This window comes from Pomacea canaliculata, linkage group LG2 (genome assembly GCF_003073045.1).
Source record: "Pomacea canaliculata isolate SZHN2017 linkage group LG2, ASM307304v1, whole genome shotgun sequence".
In the NCBI taxonomy this organism is placed as follows: Eukaryota; Metazoa; Mollusca; class Gastropoda; order Architaenioglossa; family Ampullariidae; genus Pomacea; species Pomacea canaliculata.
In genome coordinates this window covers 28,414,034-28,442,027 of record NC_037591.1, presented here as the reverse complement: position 1 = coordinate 28,442,027, position 27,994 = coordinate 28,414,034, and the positions used below count along the sequence as shown (strand labels likewise).

At 42.0% G+C, this 27,994-nt stretch overlaps 1 protein-coding gene across 1 annotated transcript; it reads left to right on the top strand.

Annotated features, from left to right (window-relative positions):
• Nucleotides 1-13: 13 nt before the first annotated feature.
• LOC112557359 (urea-proton symporter DUR3-like) lies at nucleotides 14-26,954 on the top strand. The gene is given in 15 exon segments (XM_025227164.1): nucleotides 14-497; nucleotides 3,148-3,364; nucleotides 12,728-12,850; nucleotides 14,576-14,786; nucleotides 15,075-15,287; nucleotides 15,800-15,922; nucleotides 18,267-18,473; nucleotides 18,935-19,092; nucleotides 20,804-20,827; nucleotides 20,829-20,935; nucleotides 21,282-21,444; nucleotides 22,137-22,341; nucleotides 22,504-22,681; nucleotides 23,001-23,190; nucleotides 23,358-26,954. Coding segments are annotated over 14 exon segments (2,667 nt in total). The 5' UTR covers nucleotides 14-497; nucleotides 3,148-3,154; the 3' UTR covers nucleotides 23,913-26,954.
• Nucleotides 26,955-27,994: the final 1,040 nt, after the last annotated feature.

The window sequence follows — 27,994 nt, the reverse complement described above, 5'->3', positions numbered from 1 at the left end:
GGAGGAAGAGAAACTCCGTCCGTGGGTTGGTAGGGGAGGGGGTAGCAGTTTACTTGGTGATCAGCATCTAAGCGCATTTCTGCTGTCAACGAAGCGTGGTCTCAGACGACAACTCCCTTCCTCCATGCACCCCCTTCCCACCCGTGAACAGCGGCGAGTGATGGAACGCGCCACGTGACGCCAAGGCCAGATGCGCACGCACGACGCCGCTGTGCACGAGATGCGGGTGGGTACAGGTGAGTAGGACAACAGTGTTTGTAGTCAAGACACGAGTGGGACAGACACATGGAGGTTGTCCACCGGAGGGACGGGCGAGCAGAACTTCAAGGGCACCGACAGCACCCCAAATGCCAGTCCTGCTAGGGGTCAGTTCTAGGGTTCATTTCTTGTCGGCCACTGGCATCTAAAGAGTCAAACAAGTCACGTGAGCAGTTTCGGACTCCGACACCAACGTCTTTGTCACTGTCACCCGTTGTTTTGGGCGCAAGTTTTTTAAGGTAACCGGTGACATGCATTCTTTCATTTTCTTGTTTTTAATCTGTGTTTTCCTGTCGGGTCGGTTGTTTATCGCACATAAAACAGAGATTTGTGTTTTACGTCGTGCCAGCAGGCTATGTCACTGCAGATAAAACAGGGAATATGGGAATAGTTATAAAACTAGAGGTTTTTTTTAAGCAAAGCTAGATACATGCTGGAATAAGGTAAGCACATGAATCAGAAAGTGATCATGTTAAAGACGAGACTACAACGAAATTTAAACTTGTTTAGAAAAACGGATCATTGTGAATGTTAAATCTCAAAATGAGACAAGAATCAGTTAGCAACGCCATAACAAATATAATACAATATTCAGGATGAGCGGACAATATACAGGTCCTGCAAAGTCAACGTTTACCAGGTCTGCGAATGTTACCAGACGAGTGTTATTATTTTAACTACACAAGTACTGGGTGGATGGGGTGTAAGGTAAATCTTGATACTCTAATATCTGTACATGTGGCCCGTAATGAGCACTTGATGATCATTTATGTGTGTCCCAACATTCCCTGCGCGTCCACGTTACAGTAGACTTATAATAAAATAGGATTACCCGGCTGTACTAATGGCAATAATGCAGAATCATCTTTGAAGTTCATGACCAGGGCCATTGCCTCGATTCACAAAGTCCATTTCATGGTTTGTTTTATCGTCAGTCAGCATTGCTTCAACTTCGACGAGCTGTGTCTCCCGCAAATAAACTACTTCGCGAAATCTTTTAATGAACACTAAACTTTTGGAGTCAAACAGGAAAAGTTTGCGGCTTGCATGCTTCTTGTCTTCAGGGAAATGAATGAGTTTCTTGAGACAATGGCTTCCAGAAAATGAAGTGACAACAGCTGGACTCAGATCGAAAACCGTCACTTCATGTGTGGAGAAGTTTCAAGGTTGTTTTAACTTCAAGTGGCGTATATTTTGGACTGACAACCCGGATGGAATGTTGCCGGTTTCTTCCGTTTCCTGTGTGTTTGTTCTCTGGAAACTTCGAGAAATCTTTAGCGTTCCATTAGCTGATTAGACGACTTACGGGAGGAACCTAATTGCTGGCGTAGTCGAAAGTTTTGTACTTATCAATTGTCTCGTTTTAAAAGAATGTTATTTTTTTATGCTAATTCTCTTAACCACTTATCCTGTTAATTATTTTTAAAAAATCTTGCTTGAAATAGTGACTTTTGGACAGTTTTCTCTATTTAAAAAGTAGGATAAAATTTCCTTACATACGATTTCTAATATTAACTAAGGGAGAACCCGCTATGGAACTTCCCACAGCACCCAACATATAACAAGCTAGCATCAAACATGACTAGTTAATATATGAATGGAGCTGTGGAGAGGTCAAAGTGCATGTGTCTCCTATACGCCTTTGAGGACAGTTAGTAACACGTGTGTTGTAGAGACGCAGCTGTAGGTCGCTGACCTTTGGCTTCGTGTGTGTTACCGACACACGTGATTGTAACTGTTACTAACACATGACAATGTCACCATCTTGTGATACAAACACACGAAAATGTCACCATCTTGTCTTATTAACACATAACAATATTTTGTGGATAGGAGAGAATTAATTTTTTACAGTTTTTCGGCGCTTTCTTACCATTGAGCCTGCGTTTTATTTGGAAAAGATACATGAGGTATAAGAGGCTAAATCATACAAAGAGCTCTGATACCCGGGGTGTAAGGGACTGAATCAGAGAAAGAGTGCTGACATCAAATGACAGGAGCGCATAGGGAGCTTTGGCCAGAATCCACATAAATCTGCCGGAAGTGCCGTGCAGGCCCATTTATTTTAGTAAATCAACTCTCCTATAAAGTCTTATTACCCCGCAGAAAAAGTGTTTATAGAGACGTGAAAAAATAATGGCAGTATATTTACATAGGTTAAATCTTGCTGATCGATATCCGCTGGTCTTCAAATTCAAAGATCGAGGTACGCACGCACGCACCCACACACTCACGACCGCACACACGCACGCAGACTAGTGCTAAAAGTGAAGAACAGAGGGAAAAAACGTAATAACAACAGCTGAATGAAAAGAAAGAACTTATTTCCAAGTATGAGAGTGACCCACGTATGTCTGAATTTGCCATTCAGTATGACATTGTTGTATTGACGAAACCAAACACTAAATCATTTGTTATGGAAATATCAACATGTTATTATCTTCGGAACAGATTTACATTCAGTTATGATTTGTAGATGGACATCACGAAGAAATTTTAACCTTTCCAAAAAACTGATTTTATTTGGGGTGCAAGATGACATTTGTACTGACAAAGTGTTAGACCTATTCATCTTGCTAACAATATGTTATATTGATATATGCAACTGAAAAAAGTATACCTTTTAAATGTTTTTTCTGAGGATTGTGAAATATAGATACAATATAGAAATATATTATAGCAATAAATTAGACCTGTGTGAATTACTATGGAAACCATACATTCAACTATTATCATAAACACAAATAGTGGTAGCTGGAATGTCCTCATTACTTCTATCCTCCCATCACTCTCTTTCTTCGTTCCTCCACGTCTTCTACAATTACTTTTTGTTTTCTGTGACACCTGTTCTTAACGCTCCTTCCTTCATCATCGTGTTTTTGTCTACAGGGTCAGCATGTTCGAGGTCTTTAACACGAGCGCGTGCCAGACGGTGCTGAATGCTTCCGGTCAGCTGCTGGCGTCACTGGGCATGTCCGCGGGCAAGGGCATCGAGCAGTCTGTGGAACTGTGGGAGGCCTTGCTGATCATCGTGGCAACGGGCGTCCTCGCATCCATCCTCGCGGCTGGCTTCACCTACCTGAGGAAAACGATCTACAATGACAAAGTATGTGTCTACAGAGTGTGTGTCTGTGTGACAGAGAAAAAAGTTTACAGAGACGAGCGTTTAGTCGACGCACGTTTATCACATCATATTTGCATGGGAGGTTACTGATGGTGTACTTTCTGGCCAGATTTTGTTAAAAAAAAAAAAATGAAAAAAACCTTCTGTCTTCTCTTTCTTCCACTTCCTTCCCTATCGTCTTCTGCTTTTTAAACAGGTAAAATGATATTCTACCAGAGAAAAAGAGTTATATCGCTACTCCCTCTCGGGTAGAGAGACGATATTCTTCCGAAGACAGTTATCAGAACATGCCAGGGACGTAAGAAAGAGGAGAGGGAGAGGGGAAAGGAACATTTCTACAAGGAAGACGGGAAGGGCAGGGAAAGGAGGTGTGAAGCTCGCAATGTGGAGTAGGCGCAACCCAGTGTTTTCTGTTCTAGAAGCTTTTAGCTCGTTATGTTAGTTAAGCAGGATGTCCCAGAAACTCACATCCTGCGACGGCTTGTTGTCATGAGACCAAGTTCGAAAACGATTCAACGCGCAGGTCCTGTTTGTCTAATGCTTCTTGAAGACGATGGCAATCATAAGCAAGGTTAGTTTTTTTGACAAGAGCTGAGTGTTGAAGTGAGCCATTATTTTTAACGAGGAGATCAAGTAACAGGCGGTTTGTTGTCACAGAACTCTCGTTGTCATTACTTACCGTGCCTGTGTGCTGGAACTTGTCTTCTTCTTTAATCAAAGTAAAGATACATTTCGTGTGTGCAGTGAAGTCCTTTCTTCTTTTGTTCCGTTATTATTTTTTTTTCCTCCCTTAGTCGCGGTCTGGCGGTGCAGTGGTTAGGATCTTGTCACCAAAACAGAGAGGATCCGGTGTCCTGGGTACATATCTTGTCGCGGGCACGCCACTTTTTCTCTGCACTTAACATCTGTTTACAGAGCCGGTTGCTTTCGTGCTAGGTAGGCATAAAACACCAAATCCCCCTCCCTCGCCTCTTCCTTCCATCCCATTATATTTTTCTGTACTCTCAAAGACACCGCGGTTACATTTTTTTCCCCCAAAGTTTGTAGTTTATGATCCTCAACAAAGCTGTCTCACCTTTCCACGGTGATGTCAACTGACAGCTAATTGCCACAACAACGCATTAAAATCTTGTCAAGTGAGTTGTGTTTGTCATCAAGCTGTCCCTAGCCGCCAATCTTGGTATTGCAAGTACTGTCATGGAAGCTCTAATGAGCACCCTGTGTTTTTCTCCAAAGTCCAGCTTCCTTTTCTATTTTTACAACAAACACAGCTTGAGAGAGGACTGTCTGCTAAAATGAATGAGAGAGACTATATAACTAACTTGTCTCTCAACCAGTACAGAATGCCCGCTTCTGCATCGCCTTTTTATATTTTCGGAGGGATATGCTACGTTGTTTGTAAACATAGCACTCATGCACTTTTGTTTTCGACTTCCCATTAAGGTCTACTGTCTAAAACCAGAGACCTGATTAAGCTGGCAGACTTACCAGCAGCAGGGATGTATTATCTCAACATTTCTATTGATACTGGCCATAGACTGGCTTATCAAACAAAGAATGAAAAACAGGAAAAGAGGAATCCGCTAGACACTGATGTACTAGAAGACTAGGATTATTCAGATGACATTATTACGGTATCCAGCTACCACAAAGAGACGCAAGAGATTAACACTCAAAATGAAACTGCATCCCCCCCCCCCCTAAAAAAATAGGACAAATATTTAAGTAAAACAAATGAGACAGAATGCCAAGCCAACAAGCCCCATCACAATTGAAGAAGGTAATAAATGTACATATCTTAGCAGCCTAGTAAAAACAGATGGAGATGCAGAAAATGATTTTAAGAACAATTTCATCAAGTCAACACTTTGCCATAGTTAAAAAAGTAATTCCAATGTTCTAAGTTCCAAAATCACAAAATTAAGAACACACATTAACAAAATCCTCTCGGTTATACTGTGGGTGTGAATTTTGGGAAATACTAGTAAATAAGTATCTAAGACAAATTTTTAAAATTGTCTGGCCAAGCATAATCACAAACAAGGAACTCTTCTCAAAAATCTAACTGCATAAAATAAGGAAATCACAAACAAAAATTAAAAAAGAAGAGGAAGATGGCTAAGGCCCGCGTGCATCACCCAGCTGATGAAAGAGAAAACGCGACCGACTATAAGAAATGTACAATCGTCAGGAGAAGCACCCGACTAACAGACCAACGGGAGTCAGGACCGATCCCAGTTTAATGTGTGTCGAAGGCCATCCTCTGAGTGGCCGAGACAACGGAAAAGATCAATTGGCAGTATCATCTCCATCTTCGTCCTCTTGTGATTGAAGTTCAAAGAAAATTGAAGCGGATGCAGTCTTGGCGGGGCTTAGACAGAAGGAATCATGTCGGATTTGAGATGATTCGTGCAACGAAACTTGATAACCGACTTTACACCACACTTAACCTTGGGACAATAAGCTTCTGTCTTCTTGTATCATGCAGTGTCTTTAGGAGTAGGACACTCGTACCCACAACTAAATTAGGGCATGCAGGGCATGCAGGGCATACAGGGCATTCTTACGATGCAGTATAATTAGGATGTATGTGCGATGCAGTTAGAATAAAATATTGAACAATTTTACAACAAAGTGTATGGTCGATTAAGATGCGTGTACTACAATCAAATCAGACACGCAAACCAAAATTATGCCATTACAAATTTCAGGTATTTCACTTTATATCGCACTGCAAATGTTTTGTAGGGCAATGGTTGACACGGCAAAGCCTATTTTACTTACTAAAACACTCAGCAGGTCACGTACTTATTCAAATTTGTTGTTTACAACAGAACACCAGAGATTATTCCACTCATTCGACGCATCAGGTCTGCCAAACATTAAGAGAACAGCGCCAAACACAATTTTTGTGTATGTCATCTTAAGTGAAAAGCATTAAATAATATCTCGTCCATATATTAACTTGAATCAATCACAAACGCAGATTACACTCAAATAAATAATGATGGAATGTCATATTTTTTTAACTCACTGTATTTAAAAAATTGGAAAAGGGAGATCACGTCATAAACGTTTCTTGAGGACAAAGTACGGAGCTCTCTATGTTGGGAGAGAGCGTGAGGTGAAGGACATCCGGTCTTTTGTATTTGCACCGGAAGAATCTCCTCATGTTTCCACAGATTTGAGATCATAGAAACACAACATCTACCAAAGGAAAGTAGTTTTTGGATGAACTGGGGTTGAAAAAGTGCGTCTGCAGAAAAGTTCTAGTCACCAGGGCAACGGAGGAGTTTTCGATCTTGTGAAGAGCACCTGCCATACAATACAGACGTCTCTGTATGTTAGTTACTTTAAATATAAAGATTGATAAGGTGCAAGCACGTGCATGCTCTCTTCCCCTTGCACTGGCATCACCCGAGGACATTTTATAATCTCATTTAATATAGAGACGCCTTTCTACAGTACAACTGTTTTAAAAAGCTCAGAATCTTTTATACAAAACGTTGGATGGTGAAACAACAGCTTTTAAATACATTTGCAAAATAAGAAAATATGATTATAAATATTTCATGAAAGGCTTTTTAGTCCTACATAAGCCTCGTGTTTCTCTCTCAGTAGGGACATGTTTTCAGTTGCCCGCACAGTACAGAGAAGTGGACAATTTTCTCTTAATCTTAGCGTACTCCTTGAAAGCTAGACACGGCGGCTTGATTAGATGTCTGCCATGCTGCTATCACTTTTGGAAAGGGTGGCTTCCAAATGCTGTGTTCTAAGTGTATGTGTTGCTCGCATGATATTTTGCAATTGTGTTCCTCATCACAAACGTTACAAGAGTGTAAGGCGCCCTTTAACGATCACTTTTAACGATGTAAATATGAACTACTCAGCCCCTTGGGTGCTTAGAATTGTTTCCTACAAAGTAAAGCTTGTGTGCTCAATGCCTGTGAATCGGCTTTCAAATCCTATTCACGTCTAATGGGGGTGTGAAGACTTTTTTTTTTTGAGTAGAATGAAAGGCATAATTAAGCAGTGTTTTAGTAGCCGACATGTTTACTTTCATAGACTCCAAAGTAAACACTGCATCGTTAAAGGCTAACCTGAGTGCACCAAAGGAGCGAATTTAGTGGATCAGGAGCTACTTATTCCCCTAAATAGAAACGGAAAGCTATCCCGGCAGGCCTCGTTTTCCGCGTCGTCATGATAACAAACCCTGATTGGGCAGCACCACGAGCAAAGGCTCGGCTATCTCTCATTGGCTGCAGCCTTTGGTCACGTGTCTGTTAGGAATTCGGTCAATCAACGCGTGGTTATCTTATACAAAAATAATCACAGCTCTCAACGCATTTTTGTGGCAGGATAATTAAATCACTATATTCTGCTACCTTTTCTGAAACTCCGAGTTAAATTACATTTTTCAATCCATGCACTAACTCACCCCAGTTTAACTCTGAAAATCAATCTTCACGAAGGCACAAGTAAATGCTTTGTCGCCTTTCAGTACTTAAGAATTGTCAGCTGCATGGTTCTTATTTCCTCCCACGCACTGCAGCTGCTGTTCTCCGCATGTCTTCAGCACCATCTTCCTGTGAGCTCTATGGACACTTCAAGCAACTCTGTGAGCACGTGGACGTTGTTTACTTGGCGGTGTCATTGATCAAGGCCGCAGCTCGAAAAATATCACTAAATTCGATTTGTTCTCCATCCCTTTAAGCTTTTCCCTCCCACATTACCCTGGGGCAACATGAGGAACTTATGAACAAGCGTTTTGTCTTCGTAGGTACAAAGCAGTGTCCAGACACCGCAGACATTTCTTCAAAATGTTCTTTCAAGATGTCCTAGGGTAATGTAATATAAGGCAATGCTTCCACACCAGTTCGCAACTTCGGGGACAAGACAAGCTTGTCCTGGTTTGTACACTCTACCGCTAAGTAACGTGTCACTTTGTAAAGACGGCTCCTTGGGTGTTTTTATTACCGGGGTCACGATCTCCAACTAGCATCACTTGCACTTGCAAGCAGAAGTGATCCCGGTTACCAACAGATCCCTCTTCCAGCTTCTCTTTCTTTGCAGTTTACATCTGCTTACAGGGTAGACTGTTTTGTCTTGATATCGTTTTAGGTGTTAGCCAAATGGCCTAATTCCTCTACTGCATCCTCCTGAACGGGCTGTGACGAATAATGTTTTCTTCACCTCCTCTGTAACGTAAAGGGACGAGTAATGTTTTTCCCCTCTCTTGTCCCCTTCTGTTTCCCCTTCTTTGTTTTCCTTTTTTCGTTCATCGTTCTTTCTCTTTCAAGACAGAAAATGGTCGGCGTCAGTCCACCCTTGACCGGTTTTAACGATGAAAAGGTTGAAGAAGCAACTGCGCGATCAACGGAGACAAAACAGATTCACCCACTTCTGACCCTTTCACGTGTTTTTCGGTGCTCAGAAAGAAGGAATGTACACAATGATGTAGATATGGCGTGGACGTTTGTGACGTTTGTGGACTAGTGTGACGTATTTCAGTTTCCGAACTGTAACTGTTTATCCCATCTGGACACGTGAATCTTGTCACGTGCTGTGGTTTTGTCAGATGTGCCTATGATGCTGAACTGTTGATGTTCTGTGTGGAGCGGTTTGCGTAGTCTCGACCTGGCACGATAGCCTGGCTGAAGACACTCACTCACTTCACGGACAAGCATAAATAAAAAACCAATACTTAAAAAATGCACCGACGAGTATTTACAACACTAATCTATAAAATGAGAAATAATTGTTGCGGGACAGTGGGCTACACGTGCTGCGCATGTTTCTTTAAATGTCTTTAGTTTCATTGATTATTAAGTGTTCTTTAGAGATTTCTTTCCCGTAACCTTCTTAACAAGATCGTTTTATTTGCCATTCTGAGATTTAAGAGGAATGGGGGAGTCAATAAAATGGATAACCGTGGCAGTCTGTCCATTAACATCATCTCCAATTTACAATAAGAGCAGCACGCCCCAGCGCCGTGATGATGTGAGGGAGCGACCTGCACGACATGTCATCCCAGTCACCGACAAGCAAGAGTGAGCTGCGTGTAGTCAGTCAACGTTTGCCCAAACTGCATGTTCGTTCAGTTGTTGAAAAATTATCGACAGCATCCGACCTGAACATGGTGAGGCAGTGTTCTGTCCACAGCAGGTCTCTCGATGGTTGGCTATCAAACGCGTCCACTCCCGTGGCACGTGCGATGCCCTCGATGATTTTTCTGTGTCAGGTGGCTAATTGAATTAAAAAAAAAAAATCAGTCGATCCGCCAAGATTGTTTCCCCTGCGGCAGATTCAATCATTACACCTGCTGTCATCGTTGTGCAGCAGGGTAAACTAGTGGGTGGAGGTGGGGAGGTAGAGGGGACTGGGGGCAACGAGTTATGAAACCTTATGTCCTCCCCACCCCTTCGCTCCGTGCGACGGCGAACGTGAGTAGCATTTAGTTCTGTTGCGCAATCACGTGTTTGCCATTGCTGCCCTCTTATTTCTGAACCCGCGTGAGAGAGGAAGTTGGTGAGAAGGGCAGGGCGTGCAAACCTAATCGAAAGTGATGAAAACGACAATGAAAACTAGAATTATTGCTGCTGTGGTATCATTATTGAAAAAAATGAATAATTGTACCTTCATCGTTGTCGTCGTCGTCCTCCTCCTCCTCCTCCTCCTCCTCATCATCATCCCTGAAACATGTTAGAATTCTAAAACTTGTAAACATTTGTTGTAAAATTGGAACAGTAGTACCGTCGTCATTTTTAAAAAAATAATTTTTATTAGGCTTCCGAGATTTGACGTGCTGCTGATGATGACGAGGTTCCATGTCAAATAACTCTTTTATTTTAGTCATTATTTCGATTTATTTAAATTGCTCCCCTTGCTTTTGACATTTCTACCCAGGAGGTAATGTGTAAACAGGTGTGTCGACAGTGTCGTCATCTAATTCGTTTATGGCCTGTTGTGCAGCTCATCAAATGTAGTGTATCCTGGATAGTGGCAGTGCATGTCAGACTGACAGGCTTCATACGGGCATTTTACAGACGCTTTCGACGCCAGGTTATCCTGCCACGCAGTTTGTCACTTTGGCATGTGCAGTACATCACACGGACACAATGTTTACCATTACATAACACTACTTTGTGCATTGTGACGTGATAGCGCGTCACATTGGCCTGTTGTGTAACACTACAGGTTTGATAAGTAACACAACCTCACTCTGTCCTGAATAGTACGTCACAATAGTCGTTTGTGTAGTGCTACTGGTCTGTTATGGTCATGTCACACTGTCCTGAATAACATTACGCTACACTAGTCGTTTGTGGAGTATTACGTCACATTGGCCCCCACATAACGTCCATTTACAGAACCGTTTATATCTGTTTATGTTATTGTTTGTTGCTACACGTGAATCTCGAATTTCATTTTAAATCTTTTCGGTGATCGCGAGTTGCACAGTCAATAGCGCAGACGAACAATAAATAAATACAGGTAAGGCGAAAGAAAGAGGAGAAGAGTAACTGAATAGTGTCATCGACGCCAGAGGCTCATGAGTTTTATGGAGATTTCAGTAGTGTGGATCATGGAGAGACTGACACCTAGCTCATCAGCTTTGGAATCGAAGAACTTAATTTTTTGTTCAAGAAAACAAAATGCATGAAGCGTTAACAGTTCTCTGACCGGAAAGGTTACCATACTCAGTAACTGAAAACTGCCTGTGTAACAGATAACAGATAACAGATAACAGGCAGCTTTGAGAGCTGGAGCTAGCTGCACTTTTTTCGAAAAGGTCTGCTCATACAATCAGATACAACGGCCGTATCAGCTGCAATAGAGATGTTTGTGGTAGATGTAGTCATAGGAGTTCCTGAGGTTCATTTTGTCGCACGTGCTGACACTACACTAAAGCAAGGCCAAAGCTGTTTCTGTTTGAACTGCTAAAAGCGTGTTCCTAAGGGAACGCGACGATTTTTTTAATTTAGGACTCCCAGTGGATGACTACAAGAGAAACTGTAATACCAGCTGCTCTTTGATACCTTCGGTCCCTGTATCTTCTCACTCCAGCGTCCTTTTGTCATCTGCACCGCTGGCTGTCCGTCTCGGGACAATACAGCTTTTCAATATTACATGAGGGAAAGCTACAATGAGAATCGATCTGTGGGTGCGTACAGCTCGTCTGTCATTTCACCACGATGAGCAAAACAAACATAATCATTGTCCATTTGTGCTCTTTCGCCCCATACCCTTCCCCTTCTGTGTTCTGATTATTGTCATGGTGACTTCCTTTCCTTGTCCTGGTTGACTGTTGTCAAGTAACTGCTACAAACACGCACTCACAACACGCGTGCACGCACGCTCAAGAACTCTCACAAGACAGACGCACGCTCAAACACACACACACACACACAATACTTGCACACAAGCGTCGTATACAAATGTTTACAGTGTCACTCGGTGTTTTTCATATCTTCTGAACTTGTGTCACGTGCATCATGCACAGAAGAAAAAGTTGAAGACGTGACGAACGCTCACAGACACATTGAATGAACAAACAGCCCCGCCTCTCTTGCTTGCTGTCCTTGGCAGCACAGACATCTCCATGTACTTTTGTGACGTCAGTGTTTGACTTGTTTACCAAAATGTTAATAATCACTCCGATTTTGGACCATATTTAAATTATTTAACAGTTTTTTTACAATTATATAATCTTTCGAGGTTTTCTTCGAAATTTATCAAGAAAGTAGCGCAGTCACAGGTGTCGTCTCATCTTACAGTCAATGATCTTTTCGACCTATTGCAGGAGACAGCCTAGGTGAAAACCGTCAACAATCTGCTTTTTTACACATTTATCAGCAGTCTTTGACTCCGTAGATCATAAATACCAGCCTGCAGTAAGTTTTCGGCATTCAGTAAACACTAAGCTGGTTTAAACTCAGAGTATTATCCGCGTAATTAAAATTGAGTTATGTAACATTTGTCATTACCAGACCTAAGATACCACGCGGATTGAGTTGCCGTACCTTGTTGCCATGAGAGTTCCATGTATACCTTGTTGCCATGAGAGCTACCTGTATACCTTGTTGCCATGAGAGTTACATGTAAACCTTGTTGCCATGAGAGTTCCATGTATACCTTGTTGCCATGAGAGTTACCTGTATACCTTGTTGCCACGAGAGTTACCTGTATACCTTGTTGCCATGAGAGTTACCTGTATACCTTGTTGCCATGAGAGTTCCATGTATACCTTGTTGCCATGAGAGTTCCATGTATACCTTGTTGCCATGAGAGTTACCTGTATACCTTGTTGTCGTGGCAGTTGCCTGTATCTTGTCCTTGTTGCAGGATTCGCTGGACACGTCTTTCGACGCTGGCGGAAAGGTCAACGCGGGACTAACGGCGACTTCCATCGTGTCTCAGTGGATATGGGCCGCCACTCTCTTGCGGTCAGCATCTGTTGCCTCAGAGGTCGGTACAACACCCCCGGTACAGTTCACAGTCTCAATGGGACATTAATCTTCATGGGTAGTCACGTGGTACAGCACAGAGCTGCTAGGATCGTAGGATGTGGAGTTCGATTTCATTCTCGGACATTTATTTATTTTTTAAAATCCTTTTTAAGACCTGCATTAGCTTCTAGTTGAATTAAGTATAAGCTTGCATGTTTTGTTGTATAGTGAATTATAGGGAATTGGTATGTTATGCATGTTATAAATTATACTTACTCATTCGAAAAATTACTTTCAATCAGACCAAAATCGAAGACTCGAAAGAAAAAAGTCTGCATCTATCATTCTTTCTCTTTCCGATGTTTCACTTCCGTTTCCATGACCGCATGATTTCTAATTGTAAACTTGCCCTGGGGTCAACTGAAAACTAGCAATTTATGAATACAGCCCCACCTTTGAGGACTGCACCCGACCTGCTCACTGCTTATCTTTTTTTTAATGATTCAGACATGTCCGCGCTGACATTATGCATCATTTCTTTCAGAGTGAATTTCTAATAACTCTAAACTGTAAAAATCAATAATGATTTAAATGAAAAAATATTTCAGATTATTTTTTTACTCCGTATGTAAAATCCCAATCTTCCAACGTCCCAGAATGTATATTCTAAAGGGCAAACCACTCTGTTTCCGAAGCCCGTGCATAGAATGCCATTAAAGGATTTTCTCTCTAGAGACTGAAACTGGATGATTACTCAGATGGTTAACTTGATATTTCATTCAAACGTGACTGGCTGCGAAGTTGTGGCGACATTAAATCTGTTGTGTCCCGCCAGCGACTGAACCGTCCAGAGAAAACTGCTCGGTTAGTGAAGAACACAGCGACGTAAAATGAGCGTACAGACATCTGAGAAAAATTTGTAGATAAATAATTAAAGAAACGAGACCTCACTTGTCATCTTAAATTCAGCAATTTTACAAATGAGCTTCAGAGTGTTCTCCTAGATCATCTGCAGGCATTCTAAATGTCTAAAGCACCTAGCCAGGCAATGAAACCCGGTAATCGTTCGAGAAAATCTGCTTTTCAAAACAATTGGTATAGGCTTCACAGCAAGTAGTAAAGATTCCATGGCACATTGTACAATGTAAAAAGCAGAGGGTTTTGTTTTTTTTTTTTTTAGCTTCCGAAAGACGTGCTGCCACCTACTTACTGAATAATGTAGCTTAGGTATCTCCTGCACTAGCGTTTGAACTCATTTTCATTGTCCTGTTGTTGTGAACGGCTATTGATTTGGAAGCATGCACGAATAAATTTCTTTCTCTGTCCTTTGTTGCCTTTCCTTTTCTATGTTGTCCATTTACTATCTTTCTACAAACGATTGCTGCAAGCGACCATGCATACCCTATCCTACATGTTAGATTAGTTCTGAGCATCAGATGCACAAATAAAACAGTGATAAAAACTTCTCTATGGCATTAAAAACACTTTCTTCTCAGACTACAGTGACGAGTGTTTCTTTCGATAGCCCCATCACATCAACATTATAATTAGGTAGGATAGGACCATTGCAAAATTAATTATTTTCTTCCCTTTATTTTGTTTAAATGAAATTTTATCTGCCGAAATTACAATGCTCTTAATTAATCTGTTTTCACGTCTTTTTCACAAAAAGGCTTGATAACATTTTCTGATTTATTGTACCCTCATCTACCCTCCTTACGTCACTTCCTGGTCTCTTTGCCAGTACGGCGTCAGCGGGGCTTTCTGGTACGCAGCAGGGGCGACCATTCAGATCCTTCTTTTCTCCATGCTGTCGGTTCAGCTGAAAATACGGGCACCAGGAGCCAAGACCTACCTGCAGGTCGTCAAGGCCAGGTTCGGGAAAACAACTCACAAGGTCTTCTGCGTCTTTGCTCTTGCCACCAACATCATCGTCACCGCCATGCTCATGTTGGGTAAGAACATCAGCTCCATCACATGGTGACTTCTGCTGTTTAAGGTGGAACACGCAGTCTTAAATCCTAGCCGTTGCAGACAATATGGAGTCACCTACATGTCTTTTGATACTGCTCTTTCGGACATAGCTTATAGGTCTATTGACAGTACAGGCTTGTGTTGCTTACTGACACAGATGGCCTGGAATTTATTAAATGCTTATTAGTAATAAACTTTTTGTTTTTACTTTATTGATGCTAAACGTTACAAAGAGATATCTGCCTGACGAACTTTTATGCGCCTTTCAGGTGGCGCTGCAGTGATTACTTCATTGGTGAAGTTCATCAGCCTGGAGTACGCCACAACTCTCGTCGCCGCCACCATCGGTGCTTACACTTTTATCGGTGGCCTGGGGGCTACTGTCTACGTGTCTTACTTTAACACAGCCATCATGTATGTTATCTTGGTCATCTTTATGTCCAAGGTCTACATGGACCCCAACAACTCCGGCAGTCCATTAGGTCTCTTACTTTTTTCACAAAACGCCTTAATGTGTTTTTAATGTTTCCATTAACTTCTCTTTCAAACATTTGAAAAGCATTCTGCGGTATCTGGCACATGGAACGTCCATGGCAGCTGGTAAAAGAACTGTATTATGTGCGGATTTGCTTAGCAAAGAGTAGGGTAACGTATTCTGTAAAAAGGTCGTTTTGACTGTTGAATTATGTCTGAGGATGAGAATATTAGTCAACTGATAACAGTCTTCCCTACCAGACTTACAAACCTGTGGTAGCCATCAGTACCAAATTTGTGTCGATCTTTATACCTCATCTATCTTTTATCTTTCTTCACTACAAGACGCAAACATTTTGAGGATCACTTTGTTTGTCACAAGCTTCTTTGTGCGCCACATGTTATAGTACTCTCCACTATCTTCACAACTTGTTTACTTCAGTGTCCAGTTTGATGCCATTCGCACAATAATTTATTTGCGTGTGACCCGCGTGACTTATCTTCTCATGTCCCGTTACAGGCAGCGTGGACCGGATGTATGACATTCTGTCCTGTGCGAAAATATCCGAAGGGAACCTTGAAAATAGCTACTTGACTCTCGTCTCGGGCTCTGCCTTGATGTTCGGCATTACCAACATCGTAGGTGAGTATCGTTCTTCACATGAAGACCGTTCGTCATTGGACAAATGTAGACTAACCTTTGACCAAGTCTGGCAAAGTTTTTATAATGTAAAATCTTTGTCAAGCTTGTCTACATTTCGTTTATATTTGTCAAGTTAGGAACGGTCTTTATGCAAAACAGTACAGATTGGTGGAGGGTGGGGTTCAAGAACAGAAAAGTTTTCGCTCCAGCGTTTATTACTGAGGAATGTTTGTAAAACCTAACTGTCAGCAATCAAGATCAGCACAAGCAGTTTTACAACTAGCTCAGACCAGCAAAGAAATTTAGGTGATGAAGGGCTCAAAAGTGGGGGGAAGGATTGTTACTAGCGTTGTGAGGGGTTGAGATGTGACTTTGGTACAGAGGCCTCGTACGACAAGCGTAGAAAGGAGAAGATAAACACTGGACATTCATTTCAGTGTCCTGCGAGTTCTGCGAGTCCTCTGAGATACACTATTAGAACACTGAGTAAATTTCTTTATTTTTTTGTTTTAGATGGGTAAATGGCACATTTTATTGCTGATTGTTGTGGGGTTGGAGGATGAGATCATTAGTACAATGCTCTCAGACGCCATTCGTTTCCACAAAGTCAGACCAAGGGTTCAGTAATTACATCAATGTGCGGTCCACCAAGACTGCCTTACGACCGCTCGTTTGTCGAATTCTTGAATAGTTCGGTCGTCAAGAAGGTCAGAGATAACGAGAGTGTCGATGTGAAAGTGGAGCCGGGCAGCCACCGCCAGACACGTAAAGTCTATTAATGGAAGCTCGAGTGGGCAACAACTTCATTAGTGGACGCTGTGTACAGACACAATGCATGGTGTATACGCCGTGTAGAACCCTCTTCCATCCGACTGAACAGTCAAATTAAAAACTAATATGTTTATGTAAGGAACAAAATCTTATAGTTAAGTGCTGTTCAAAATTTGCAATGTAAAGTATTTATATAGATTTAAAACATTCTCAGCAATACAGGTGCAGAACAAATTTTTCAATGAATACGTTTCAAGAAAAATTAGTAATTTACAGCCACTCAAGCATTTTAAAGTTCAGACTTACAACTTTTAAAGAAAAAACACAGTAGAAAATAATACAAGATAAAAGAGGTCCTTTAAATCCGAAAGGAGAACTTTCTGCAGGCTGTGTCTTAACGAAGAGAATGAAGAGAAGGGAGGAGTGAGAGTTTTTCAGTCTTTACGTGTCGCGACATTTTTTCAGCCACGTCCCTCTCGTACTTTTATTTTCACCTCCGCTCAAAAGCAGCGATTTGTTTATGGAAACAATCCCACATTCCTGCTGCCCGGGCTAAACGCCGACTGTTTGCTCTCATGTACTTAGGGTGTGTTTAGAATGAAAATCATTAGCTGGTAAAACAAATTGTCTTTGCACTCGGCCATTCTCAAGCGCTGTGCGATGCTGTGCTTTTAAGTAGATTGGTACACGCCCATCGGGTGTGTTCAGTTTCTTCCGTCCTCCGTCAAAAACTCCACCCGCGGTATATTTTTTCAATTGTTTCAGGCTTTGAAGGTCGGTCAAACGTATCACTTTTTTTCACACTCATGAATTACTTACGAAACACACACACACACACACACATTCTAACTCTTTTTCTCAACAACGGAAAAATTGTCACCGAGGTTGCCCCACATTTTGCATTTGATTATTCGATTTCGGTTCTGGTATCATTCCCTCTTCCACCCCTATCCGCTGAACTTGACATTTGTAGGAAGAGAAAATAGAGGTGCCTATGCAAAGCAATGCTTTGTCCAACTGATGGCAGCGTCTCTAATTGGATTAGGCTGCTAATTAAGCCTCTCTCTCTTGTTTGTGCCACTTTCCCACCTTCATGTATATAGTGAGAGAATGTACGTTTGCGCGTGTGTTGAATGTCGTGTATGGGTATGTATGTCTGCACATTATGTTTGTGTGTGTGTGTGCGCGCGCGTGTCTGTATTCTGTATATTTTATCTGTATGTGAGTAGTGTTTGTGAGCCAGTGAGTGTTTTAGTTCACAATGTCAGACCTGTTGAGGTATTGTGAAGGCGACTGTATTATCTACTATGTCAGCACTACTGTCGGTTTTGACATGACTTGAGTATCATTCTTCTGGTGGGTGCCTTGGCACTTTTTATGTCGCATTTTTATTCCATTTATTGGATATATTTATCTATTATCATTGCCTACTTCTAGCATTTTTTTTTTTTCGCTTTTTCATTCCCTGATTGTCTGTGATTGTTGGTGTTGTGCCTTGGTCTGTGGTCTTCTATCAAATCCCTATTGTCTGCAATCATTCAAATGGTACAGAAAGAATGGTCAAATTTAACAGGCAATTTTGGCACCGTCTTCATGGACCAGTCCTACTGGCAGAGCAGCGTGGCCGCCAAGCCCCAGCAGGGGGCACTGGGGTTCCTGCTCGGGGGCATCGCGTGGTTTGCCATGCCCTTCTCCTTTGCCACGACCATGGGCTTGGCATACATCGTCCTGTCTGCCAGTAACGGCGAGCCTCTGCTCAAGGCAGAGCAAGTCAATGAAGGTAAGCAAAGCATCGCAAATAAACACGCCTTAAAAAGTATAACTTGATATATCTGTGTGCGTGGATGTTAGTGCGGCGCTGCTGTACAGAAGGGAAGAGAGACACTCTGTTCGGACGTGAAGACTGCGTCTGTCCGCGTGCTGGGTGGTCCGTTGTGCTTTGACAGTCTCGACATTGGATACGAGTGCGAGGGTTATTACCTTGGAAACCTTGATGTCTTTCTCCCTCCCCTTCGGATCTATGGTTACATCCCAAGGGAGACCATGAAATTGTAGATCTTTCCTAATACAGAAAATGGACGTATATATTTTCTGCCAACCATTTTTACTTCTGTCTAAAGCTTTATCTCCATGGCATGCCTGTAGACATTTTGCCTGACTGCAAGGACTGACGAATTAGAAACGCTTCACAGCTTGTTGTCTTCTTTATCTGTCTCTAATATGTGTTCTTCTTTTCTTAAGGCCTTGTCGCACCTCTAGTAGCTTCCCATCTGCTTGGGAAACAGGGCGAGATAATGATGCTGATCATGCTCTTGATGGCTGTGACATCGACTGGGTCTGCAGAGGTCATGGCCGTGACCTCCATCCTCATTTACGACATTTATGGCATTTATCTCAGGGTGAGTACCAACCATCACTCACACACCTTCAGCCTTATACAGATGAAGCAGAGGTCAAGATATAGCGCTCGTAGAAATACCAAACTCCTTCCTCGAGCAGAAAACTTTTGTAAAACATTTCTACGAGCTCATAAAAACTCTTGTTAGTTACAAATTACTGCCAAAGAAGTAACAATCAAACTCAAAATATTTCATAATCACACTAGATTCGTCATTTCACAACAGTAATTGATCTCGGAAACACATGACAACAGTGGTCGCCAAGAGGTAAACTGATTTCAGAAGTAGTTCTACAAAAAGAAGACGTGACGGTCCGCAGTATGTCCTCATAAAAATTGTCATCTAAAGAAATATTATCCAATATTCAAACTTTCTAAAAAAGACCTATTGTAAGGGGGCCGTTGTGGTCTGCTCTTGGGCTTTATGAACGAAATCTTTTAGTGTCTCGTGTTCATATTAGTGTACCGGTCACATTGCCACTGTACGCCCAGGGCAGCCGGTGGCCAACCGAAGAGAATACCTTTTGCGGAATACAGTGAGGATTTGCTGTCCTGGCTTCATATCTCGTCTCGGTCACGTTGTTCTTTTTCTGCATGTGGCATCTGTTTACATGCCTGGCTGCTTTGTCGTGATTTATCTTTAGTTGCTGGCTCGGCATGAAAAAACATCCCCCAACTCTAGCCCCTACACTGTAAAGTATAGCATGCCTCGCTGTGTCCATCAATGAACTGCATTCGCCAGCACTCCACCACTGCGATTATTATGTCTACATTGTTGCCTGGTCAGGTATCTGGTATCACAACTCTATCAATACTCTCCATCTCCCAATGCCTCATCCCAGTGGATGCAATTGTCCATCCCGTCATGCATCATTACAGTACCATCAATACACTCCATCCCGTCACGCATTATTACAGTACCATCAATACACTCCATCCTGTCACGGCTCACTACCGTGCCAAGGCTAGTCAGCTTGCCATGTCTCACAAGATTTTCGTCCTCCAGAGACGAGTTCAGCTAAAGAAATAAACCGCACGCGAAAGTGAATGCCGATAACGAGCCCTCATCTCACAAAAATGCTGTGTTATTGGATTTTTTTTTTCAAAGACGGTGAAGACAGAGAACAATGGACATTACAGAATTGTAATTCGTTAGCCAAACAAAAAGATGACAATAGAAACATTCGGCCATCAAAGCGAACTCGCTGGAAGTTGACGAAGAAAATAAAAGTGTTGGCGGCAAAGAGCTCGACACGTCGAGAACTGCGAGATTTTAGGTCAATACCATGACCTCAAGACCATCACAAATCAATCAATCCTGCAGCTTTGTGAAACCTCTCTTTCTTTTACCGACAGGAAAATAGCAACATCGTAGACGTGACATCTGGAAATATGTGACAGCTGGTCCATACAATGTTATGAACTTAACATTTACGTTTAAAATATAAGCAAGGCTGCATGTACAGGTCATAGCATGGAAATCAGCGGCGTTGAGTAAGGATGTAAACTTTATACGGTAATTCTGTAGATTTCTGCCGATTTCTGCATCCCTGCATTTGATAGTTTACTTAGCCAGTCCACATAAGCCTCCGCCATTTTGTATTAGTGAGTACTGCACATCTTACACAGACATCAGTAAAGCTAAGTGATTTTCAATAATTCGTCAATTATTTGACAAATTTGTTTACATACTGATTTTCAAATGCCTTCAGCCATACCGCAAGACTACGGACACTAAACAGCTGCATCTTGTGCGGAAAGGGGCGTGGTCGCATGGCCAACCCGCGCGACAAGTGCACGTGCATCAGCATGGCCTACTGCGAGCCGTGCCACCAAGATGACAAGTGAGTGGTGGCACATGTTCGTCTCTAGGGTAGCTGGGCACGAAAAAGGAAGTTTGATGAATTGTTATTGAAAAGAACTTTTTCTAATTCAGAAGCTTGCGATATATCCTTCTTGTTCATTTTCTTATTCTGCCCGTTTGTCTGTCTGCATTAACCCATGTCAACATTTTTGTTTGTTTGTCTGCCTAATCGTGGGTAGATGCTATTGTTTCTGTTAAAACTAGAAGGAATCTATCTTGTTTGCACACAGTGCGGTTGTAATAATGGTTGTTCTTTCCTTGACATCGGCTTCCACGTGTCCTTTTGACCTGGCCCATGACCATAGTTTGCCTTCCATACCTTCTAGAGACCGGGACCTGAACCAGCGGTCAGTGCGCTCCGAGTACAAGTGTCCGACCCACGGCCACTACCGCGAGTACACTGACTACCTGAACCGCCTCAAGAACTGGTGCCTAGTGTGGACAACCATGGCCATTCTACCGCTCACAGTTCTGCTCTACATGATGGGGGTTTGCTTGTCTCCAGTTCCATTTTTTCCTCCTCCTCCATCTTCTTCTGTTTCTTTGCAATTTTTTACAGGTTTTAATAAACAATAGTATTTTATTATTTTTTAAAAACAAGTTTTCATATTGTCTCATAAATGGTGGAAATAAAGATTTCTTAAAAGAGTCATAATGATTTATTGGCATCGACCCTAGAAATGCAAGCCAGAGAAACAATTTCATCGAGACTGTAGGCTACTTGTCCAGTTCATTCACGCGTGTCACAAAATTCTGCACCATGATGCAGCCCGCCTGTTGGTATTGCACTCCATGGTAGGCTTATAAAATCTCTAACAGCTGCCGATATTGCTCATTTGTCCTTACACACCGGTTAAAATCAGTTTAATGTCTTCCAATAATGTCTGGAAGTGGAGTCTCAACCCGCATACCTGGCTGGCATGGGAGGGCTTGACTCGCATTCAAGCTACGGTGCTGAAAGTATTCCACCAAACATTTTCATGTCTCCCTGAGCAGATAATTTCAACAATAGTATGCAAATCTCTTGTCATGCTAACTTTTATTTACGATGAACATCTGCTTGTCTGCATGCATGCTACCTCACGTAAGGTTTATAGACACGGCTTGAAACATTTTGTTACGTGGCGTTAATGTTTGCAGTTCCGTTCTTGACCAACTGTCGGCTTCTCCTCCCGTTACAGCTGAATCTTGGTTGGGTTTACTCGTTCATGGGGATCCTCGTTGGCTCGGCAGTGATCCCTCTCGCCCTGTGCATGTTCTGGGGCCGTCTGACAGGCATCGCCATGGTGATCGGCAGCGTGTCGGGTACCTGCGTCGCCCTCATCACCTGGCTTGCAGTGGCTTCCACCTTCGACGGAGGGTTGTCTCTCTTCTTGGACAACACAGGTAATAGCATACACAGAGAGCCAAGCCTTGAAGAACGTTGAGAGACAGAGTCAACCTGACTTCTTCCTATTGTGACTTCTGGTTAAACAGCCATCGTTCACCCACACTACCATTTAGACGGATGCTAATGTTACGTTCTAGAACAATCGTTTTGTCTTTCAGGCAAGGAGTTGCCCATGCTCTGCGGGAACCTCGTGGCCATTCTCTTCAGCGGAGTCGTCACGGTGGTGGTGTCGTTCGTCACCAACCGTTATTACGACAAGTCCCAGGACGCGGAGATCTGGGAAAACACTCGCGACATCGACAACCCGCTGGCTCCGTGGACAGAAGTCTACGCCAAGTAAGTGGGCTGCTAGGGAAGGGGGGAGTGAGTGGGACAAAAGAAGCAAAGGCTAGTCTCGCCTATATTTTTGCGTTTTTTAGTGCAAGTAATTTTGTGAGTATGCATCTATTGTATGTATACTAATGTCTGCATAATTATAACATGTGTATACAAATATTTGCGAACTTGTTTTCGAGTGCATGTGCGTCAGACAAAGGAAAAAAATTTTGAAAGGTTGAGAAGGAGATGAAAGAGAAAGGTAGTAGACAGAATGACACACACACAAAAGAAAAGTGGCGCCTCGATCTTAGCACGTGTGCCATCACTCTGATGCCAGGGAGCTGAACCTGAGCGGTGCACACCAGCTGGACAACCGGCCGACGCTGCAGGAGGTCAGCGACACGTTCCGTGCTGCACGCCTGCTGGCCAACATCGGCTCCCTGGTGCTGACCGTCGTCCTGGTGCTGGTGTGGCCTGCTTTCATGGTTCTGGTGCGCGTCATGAGCCGGGAAGAATTTACGCATTGGGTGAGCAATGATGACGACGCCGATGAGGATCATAAAAATAAACTGCAGTTCAAAAAAATAGATGGAAAAAAAAAACACCTTAATTTAAAATTAAATTCAAAATTTGCAGAAGTCAATTAAGAAAAACGTTTGTCTCAAACCCGCCATCCGAACACCCTCTTTTGCAGATTAACGTGGCTAAAGCCTGGGCCTTCCTGGCGCTGCTGTTCGTGTTGGTGGTGCCGCTGCTCAACGAGGCGTGGGACGTGGTCAGCGCCTTCAAGGCACGCAGCAAAGTGCACAACGACGTCGACAGCCTCAGCGCCACCCGCCCAACGCGAATAGACACCAAGCGTGCGCCGCGGAGGCATTCCCCCTCCCACCTGACCGCCACCACCACGCCTCCTCCCACAAGCGCTTCAGTGACGTCATCGCGCCCGACAACTCGACCCTGCAGAATGGCAGCGGCGCGGCACCAGACGACAACTTCCGAAGAGACAAGGTCGTCAACGACTCCAGCATGGAGCCAGATTTGCCGTTGGAGACGCACGGAAGGGTGGGACAAGAGGAGCCCATGGAAGAGACTCGACTCCCGCTGTTTTAACTACGAGAAAGTACCCGACGGGTCCGTCTGCAAGAAAGGAGAAGGTACAGGAACGGTCGGACCACGAAGTTTCCTGCTGTCTGAAGAGATGCGACTCCCTGAAAAAGTACGCGACTGTGGAAGATGGTACCTGCCATAGGTAGAAGGCGAAGGGCAGGACCACCATTTCTAACGAGCTGTTGACGGGATCTAGCATATTGTCAGAGTGGTGGGACTGGGAGTGTTATTGAACCGGTGACTGTTTGTTGAACGAACTCCAGTTGTAACTGCGTTATGAGGTGACTGCAGATTTTGTTGTTATTGTTACGATGAGCGCGTCATTTAGTTGTTGTTGAAAATATGTGGGCGAGACCCTTATGGCGATATGCCAGAAGTCTCAGTGATGTGCAGATCGATTTGATAGGTTTTATTTTCCTGTTATTAATACAATATATTCTGGGATGTATTTTTTTTAAGAAAAAAAAGCATCCAGGTGCAAGGGACTGAGCTGGTAACTGCAAACTAATGTTTGACGATAATTATGAACGAATGCAGTGCAGCCTGCATAAAATTTTATGTGGATTGAGCAGCCCAAAATTGTACACGTTTTCATTCAACTTTAGTTTAAAAAAAATAAATTGTTTGTTAAAAATGAAAGGTGCAAATAGCTATGAAAGTCGATATTTATTGGGTGTGCCACTGCACATGCCACAATCGGTCAAGCGCTTGGCCTTAGAACGAGAGGGTACATAGTTGTCCATGGATCCCATGGATAACATTCCTTTTGGAGGTTCGAGGAGGGAGCGGGTAAACGGACAAGAGCAAGGCTTTCTCTTCATTTTTCCTTTCTTTCGGGAAAACTGATATTGTCTTTGATTTCGCTGAATTTTATTAAGCATATTAGCACATCATGATTGAAGATGTACATTTTCCTGAATCAACCACACTTTCCTCTGTCCCTATAAGCGAGAGTCTTTCAACAAGGATTTCACATTTTTTATTTTTAACACTCTTTCTAAAAAAACCGCTCTGAGCTCACCTTAAATGGTCGGGGAACTGTGCTATTAAAGTGCATTCATTATTATTATTAAATATACTTGTACTATTATCAATACAGTTTCCCCAAATGAAGACAACTCAATAGTTGAGGAGTCTTACAATAACCTACTTTCTCTCATCAAATCTGAAACAGTTTGCAGTTGAAAAGTTGTGACTTTACTGACCTGGACAGCCCCCAGCGCAGGTGATGTGTCTATGTTTTGCCGTCCATGTAAATGCGTGATGCTGCTTAGACCGTGTGTTAAAACAGGGTCATATCACTGGGTTTGCAGTATTTTCACTAAACAGTGATATGTGTTATTTTGAACATATAAAATAGGTACAAAACATGTGCTGTACAGCATAAGTTCTACTGAACATTGTCACATTTACATAAGGGTCCAAACTTCCTAGAACTAATTACCCATGCAAGTTCCGCGCATTGAGCGCATCTTTGTGATGCGGATACTAGCGCGTTATAAAACTACATCATCATCATGAAGGACTTGCATCTATAAATGTTGTGTTAATTGCTCACATGTAAATTAGAACTTAGCCCTGACTATATGCAACACTAATGTGATATTTCACATGTCCACATCACAGACAGATATATCATTACTGTCATCGCTGCCTCAAGCTGTTGCTGCAGCCCAACAGCAGGTCCATCCATCCAGCCATCAGCTAGTATTTACCTAGTAAAAAGCCCAGTGATGACCCCTACATCCCTCCAGGTTCCTCACCAGTAAACTTATCTTCTCTACTACAACACAAAAAAGCAGGATAAGTGTTCCGAGATACTTCTCCCCAAATTACCATAATCCTTATGCCATGTGCCGTAATGTGGGCAGGTCAGTTTACAGTAGTTCTACTTTTAGTGGTTCGGAGATGTGATGAAGCCTAAAATACTTGTTTTTAACTCTGTGTATTTTTTAGCCATTATCTTTATTTCTGAAAATGCGACATCGATCTAGAAGACTTCTTTTAGTCAGCCTTGAATATAAACACAATCTATCTCAATATACAATTAATTAATTATCATAATCATGTCTACATTCAGTATCCCATCTGCTGTGTGCTAATGACTCCTAATCTCAATTACTGCCCACAGTTGAATTCATCCTGACTAATGATCACATCTGTTCAAGCGGCTGATTTGTGTCTATGGTGAGATTGTCTTGTCACAGTCATCATCTTGTTTCCTGAAACAATCACATCTTTATGAATGATTAAAAAAAGCTATGCTAAGTCATCTCACAACAGATTCTCTTTATATATTTTTATATTCATGCATCTGTATATTTTCATGCACTTCTTTAACCTACTGTGTACAATATTTATGGATATTAATAGTAAGATCTAAGATGTATTTTTTTTTGTGTCTTATCAATCACAAAGTGCAGTTTCCACTTGTTATGCCCTTCATTAATGACCTCAAGTGCTCCTGATCACAGCGTAGTTATCTGTAAAAGCAACATTTAGCATATTTAATGTGTACACATCTTTGTAGCACAACATTTCTGCTTAATATTATGTCTGATATGTGCGAGAACTGGATTAATGTTCACGAAGTCATATTCTTTATACCAATATTCAAAGGTCTCATTATCAGTCCTAAAAGTCATGTGATGTACACAGTCAGCTACACTGCAGGGCAACTCTGTATACGACACATTTGATGAAACTCACATCAGCAATACATTACTGTGGCTATCAGTGACAATATCACAATACTTTTCCAACTAGAAACAGTTTTCTTCAGCCTCCAATCATCATCTTATGCAAAGTCAGCAATACTTTGCCACTCAACATGCACATAACCTTCTGACACTCTCTGGCATGTCATGCAGTGCCTTGCTATACATCAAAACCCACCTTACTTGATAATTACTTCAGCTGCAAATTTGTCAATTTATATTCATTCTTGAAACCATGTGCTATTTATGCATTGCATTCTGTTGGCGGTATTTGTTTAAAGTTAGGTGAATCCAATCAAGGATAATTCTCTTGCAAAACAGAAAACATTCAGAAGACAGAAAAGTAAAATGAAATGTTATAGGAAAATATCTTTGGTATGTCCTCTTAAATATTTTTACCTGTTAACGGAATCATTTAAAGTAACTTGCTAACACCATATGCTACTGAGTAAACTTGTGTTTCAGTACTGTGTTTTGATTATGTAATGAGAGAGAGAGCTATATTTTGGATTGACGACACCACAATATCCTTTTGCCGATGTCATTTGCATTTGAAAAAAAAGTACTATTCCACCTAGTTCTCCATCTTAACTTGCTAACTGATCCTGATACCATGCTGAATTATCTTGCAGACTGTCAATAGCTGGCAAAAAAATGGAGTGGTAATAGAAAGGTAACAGAGAAAAGTATTTTATAAGTTTTACTACTTATTTAACAGGAACACTTTGAAAATAAGGTCATCTCACCATTGCAACGTATCTGCCTTTCATGATGCATCTGAAACACTGAACAAACTGTACTAAAAAATTTCAAATCCTTTGTAACACTGGACAAATTAGCTGGTTTTCAAATGAGTAAAGTGTTAAATTCCCTTTTGGCACTGTTGCTTCTTTTCGATCAATCACAACACACAGAGTCTCTCTTATTGGATTTATTGTCATGTTCAATCTGCAGGTATAAAAAAACTCAAACAGACTGGTCTCTTCTTAAAGTTAGTTATTGCCAATTACTTTGCAATAGCATATTTCTCTGTAGCTGGCACAACTGAAAATTAAAAAAAAAAAAGAAAATTTGCGGTCGCCATATAAAAATGCACACCAGTTTTGCTGCACAAGGTCCCTTGCTGTATGCTAGCTCTAGAAGCAAAATATGGCTTAGTGAAATAAACAGAGTTGTTTAAAAGTGAGTAAAAAAATTGCACTGAAGAAATTTGTTTTTAATATCAGCTGTATTACTTTAAATAGTATATCTATGTTTTTGGTGTTGTATGAAAAAATAGAAAACATGATTTGTGCAAAACTGTCAAGTCAATATGACCCTCCACAAACTGTGGCTCCACCCACTCACCTACTTTGGACTGGATAGCATTCTCTCTTTCTTTCTCTCTGTTCATCTTATGATACATTATGTACGCATATATTATGCTGTCTGTAAATGTAAAGTCGCAACCACATTGACTGCTCATGCGTTTCTTTAGATTTTGGTGGAAGGAAAGGCATCGTGGTCT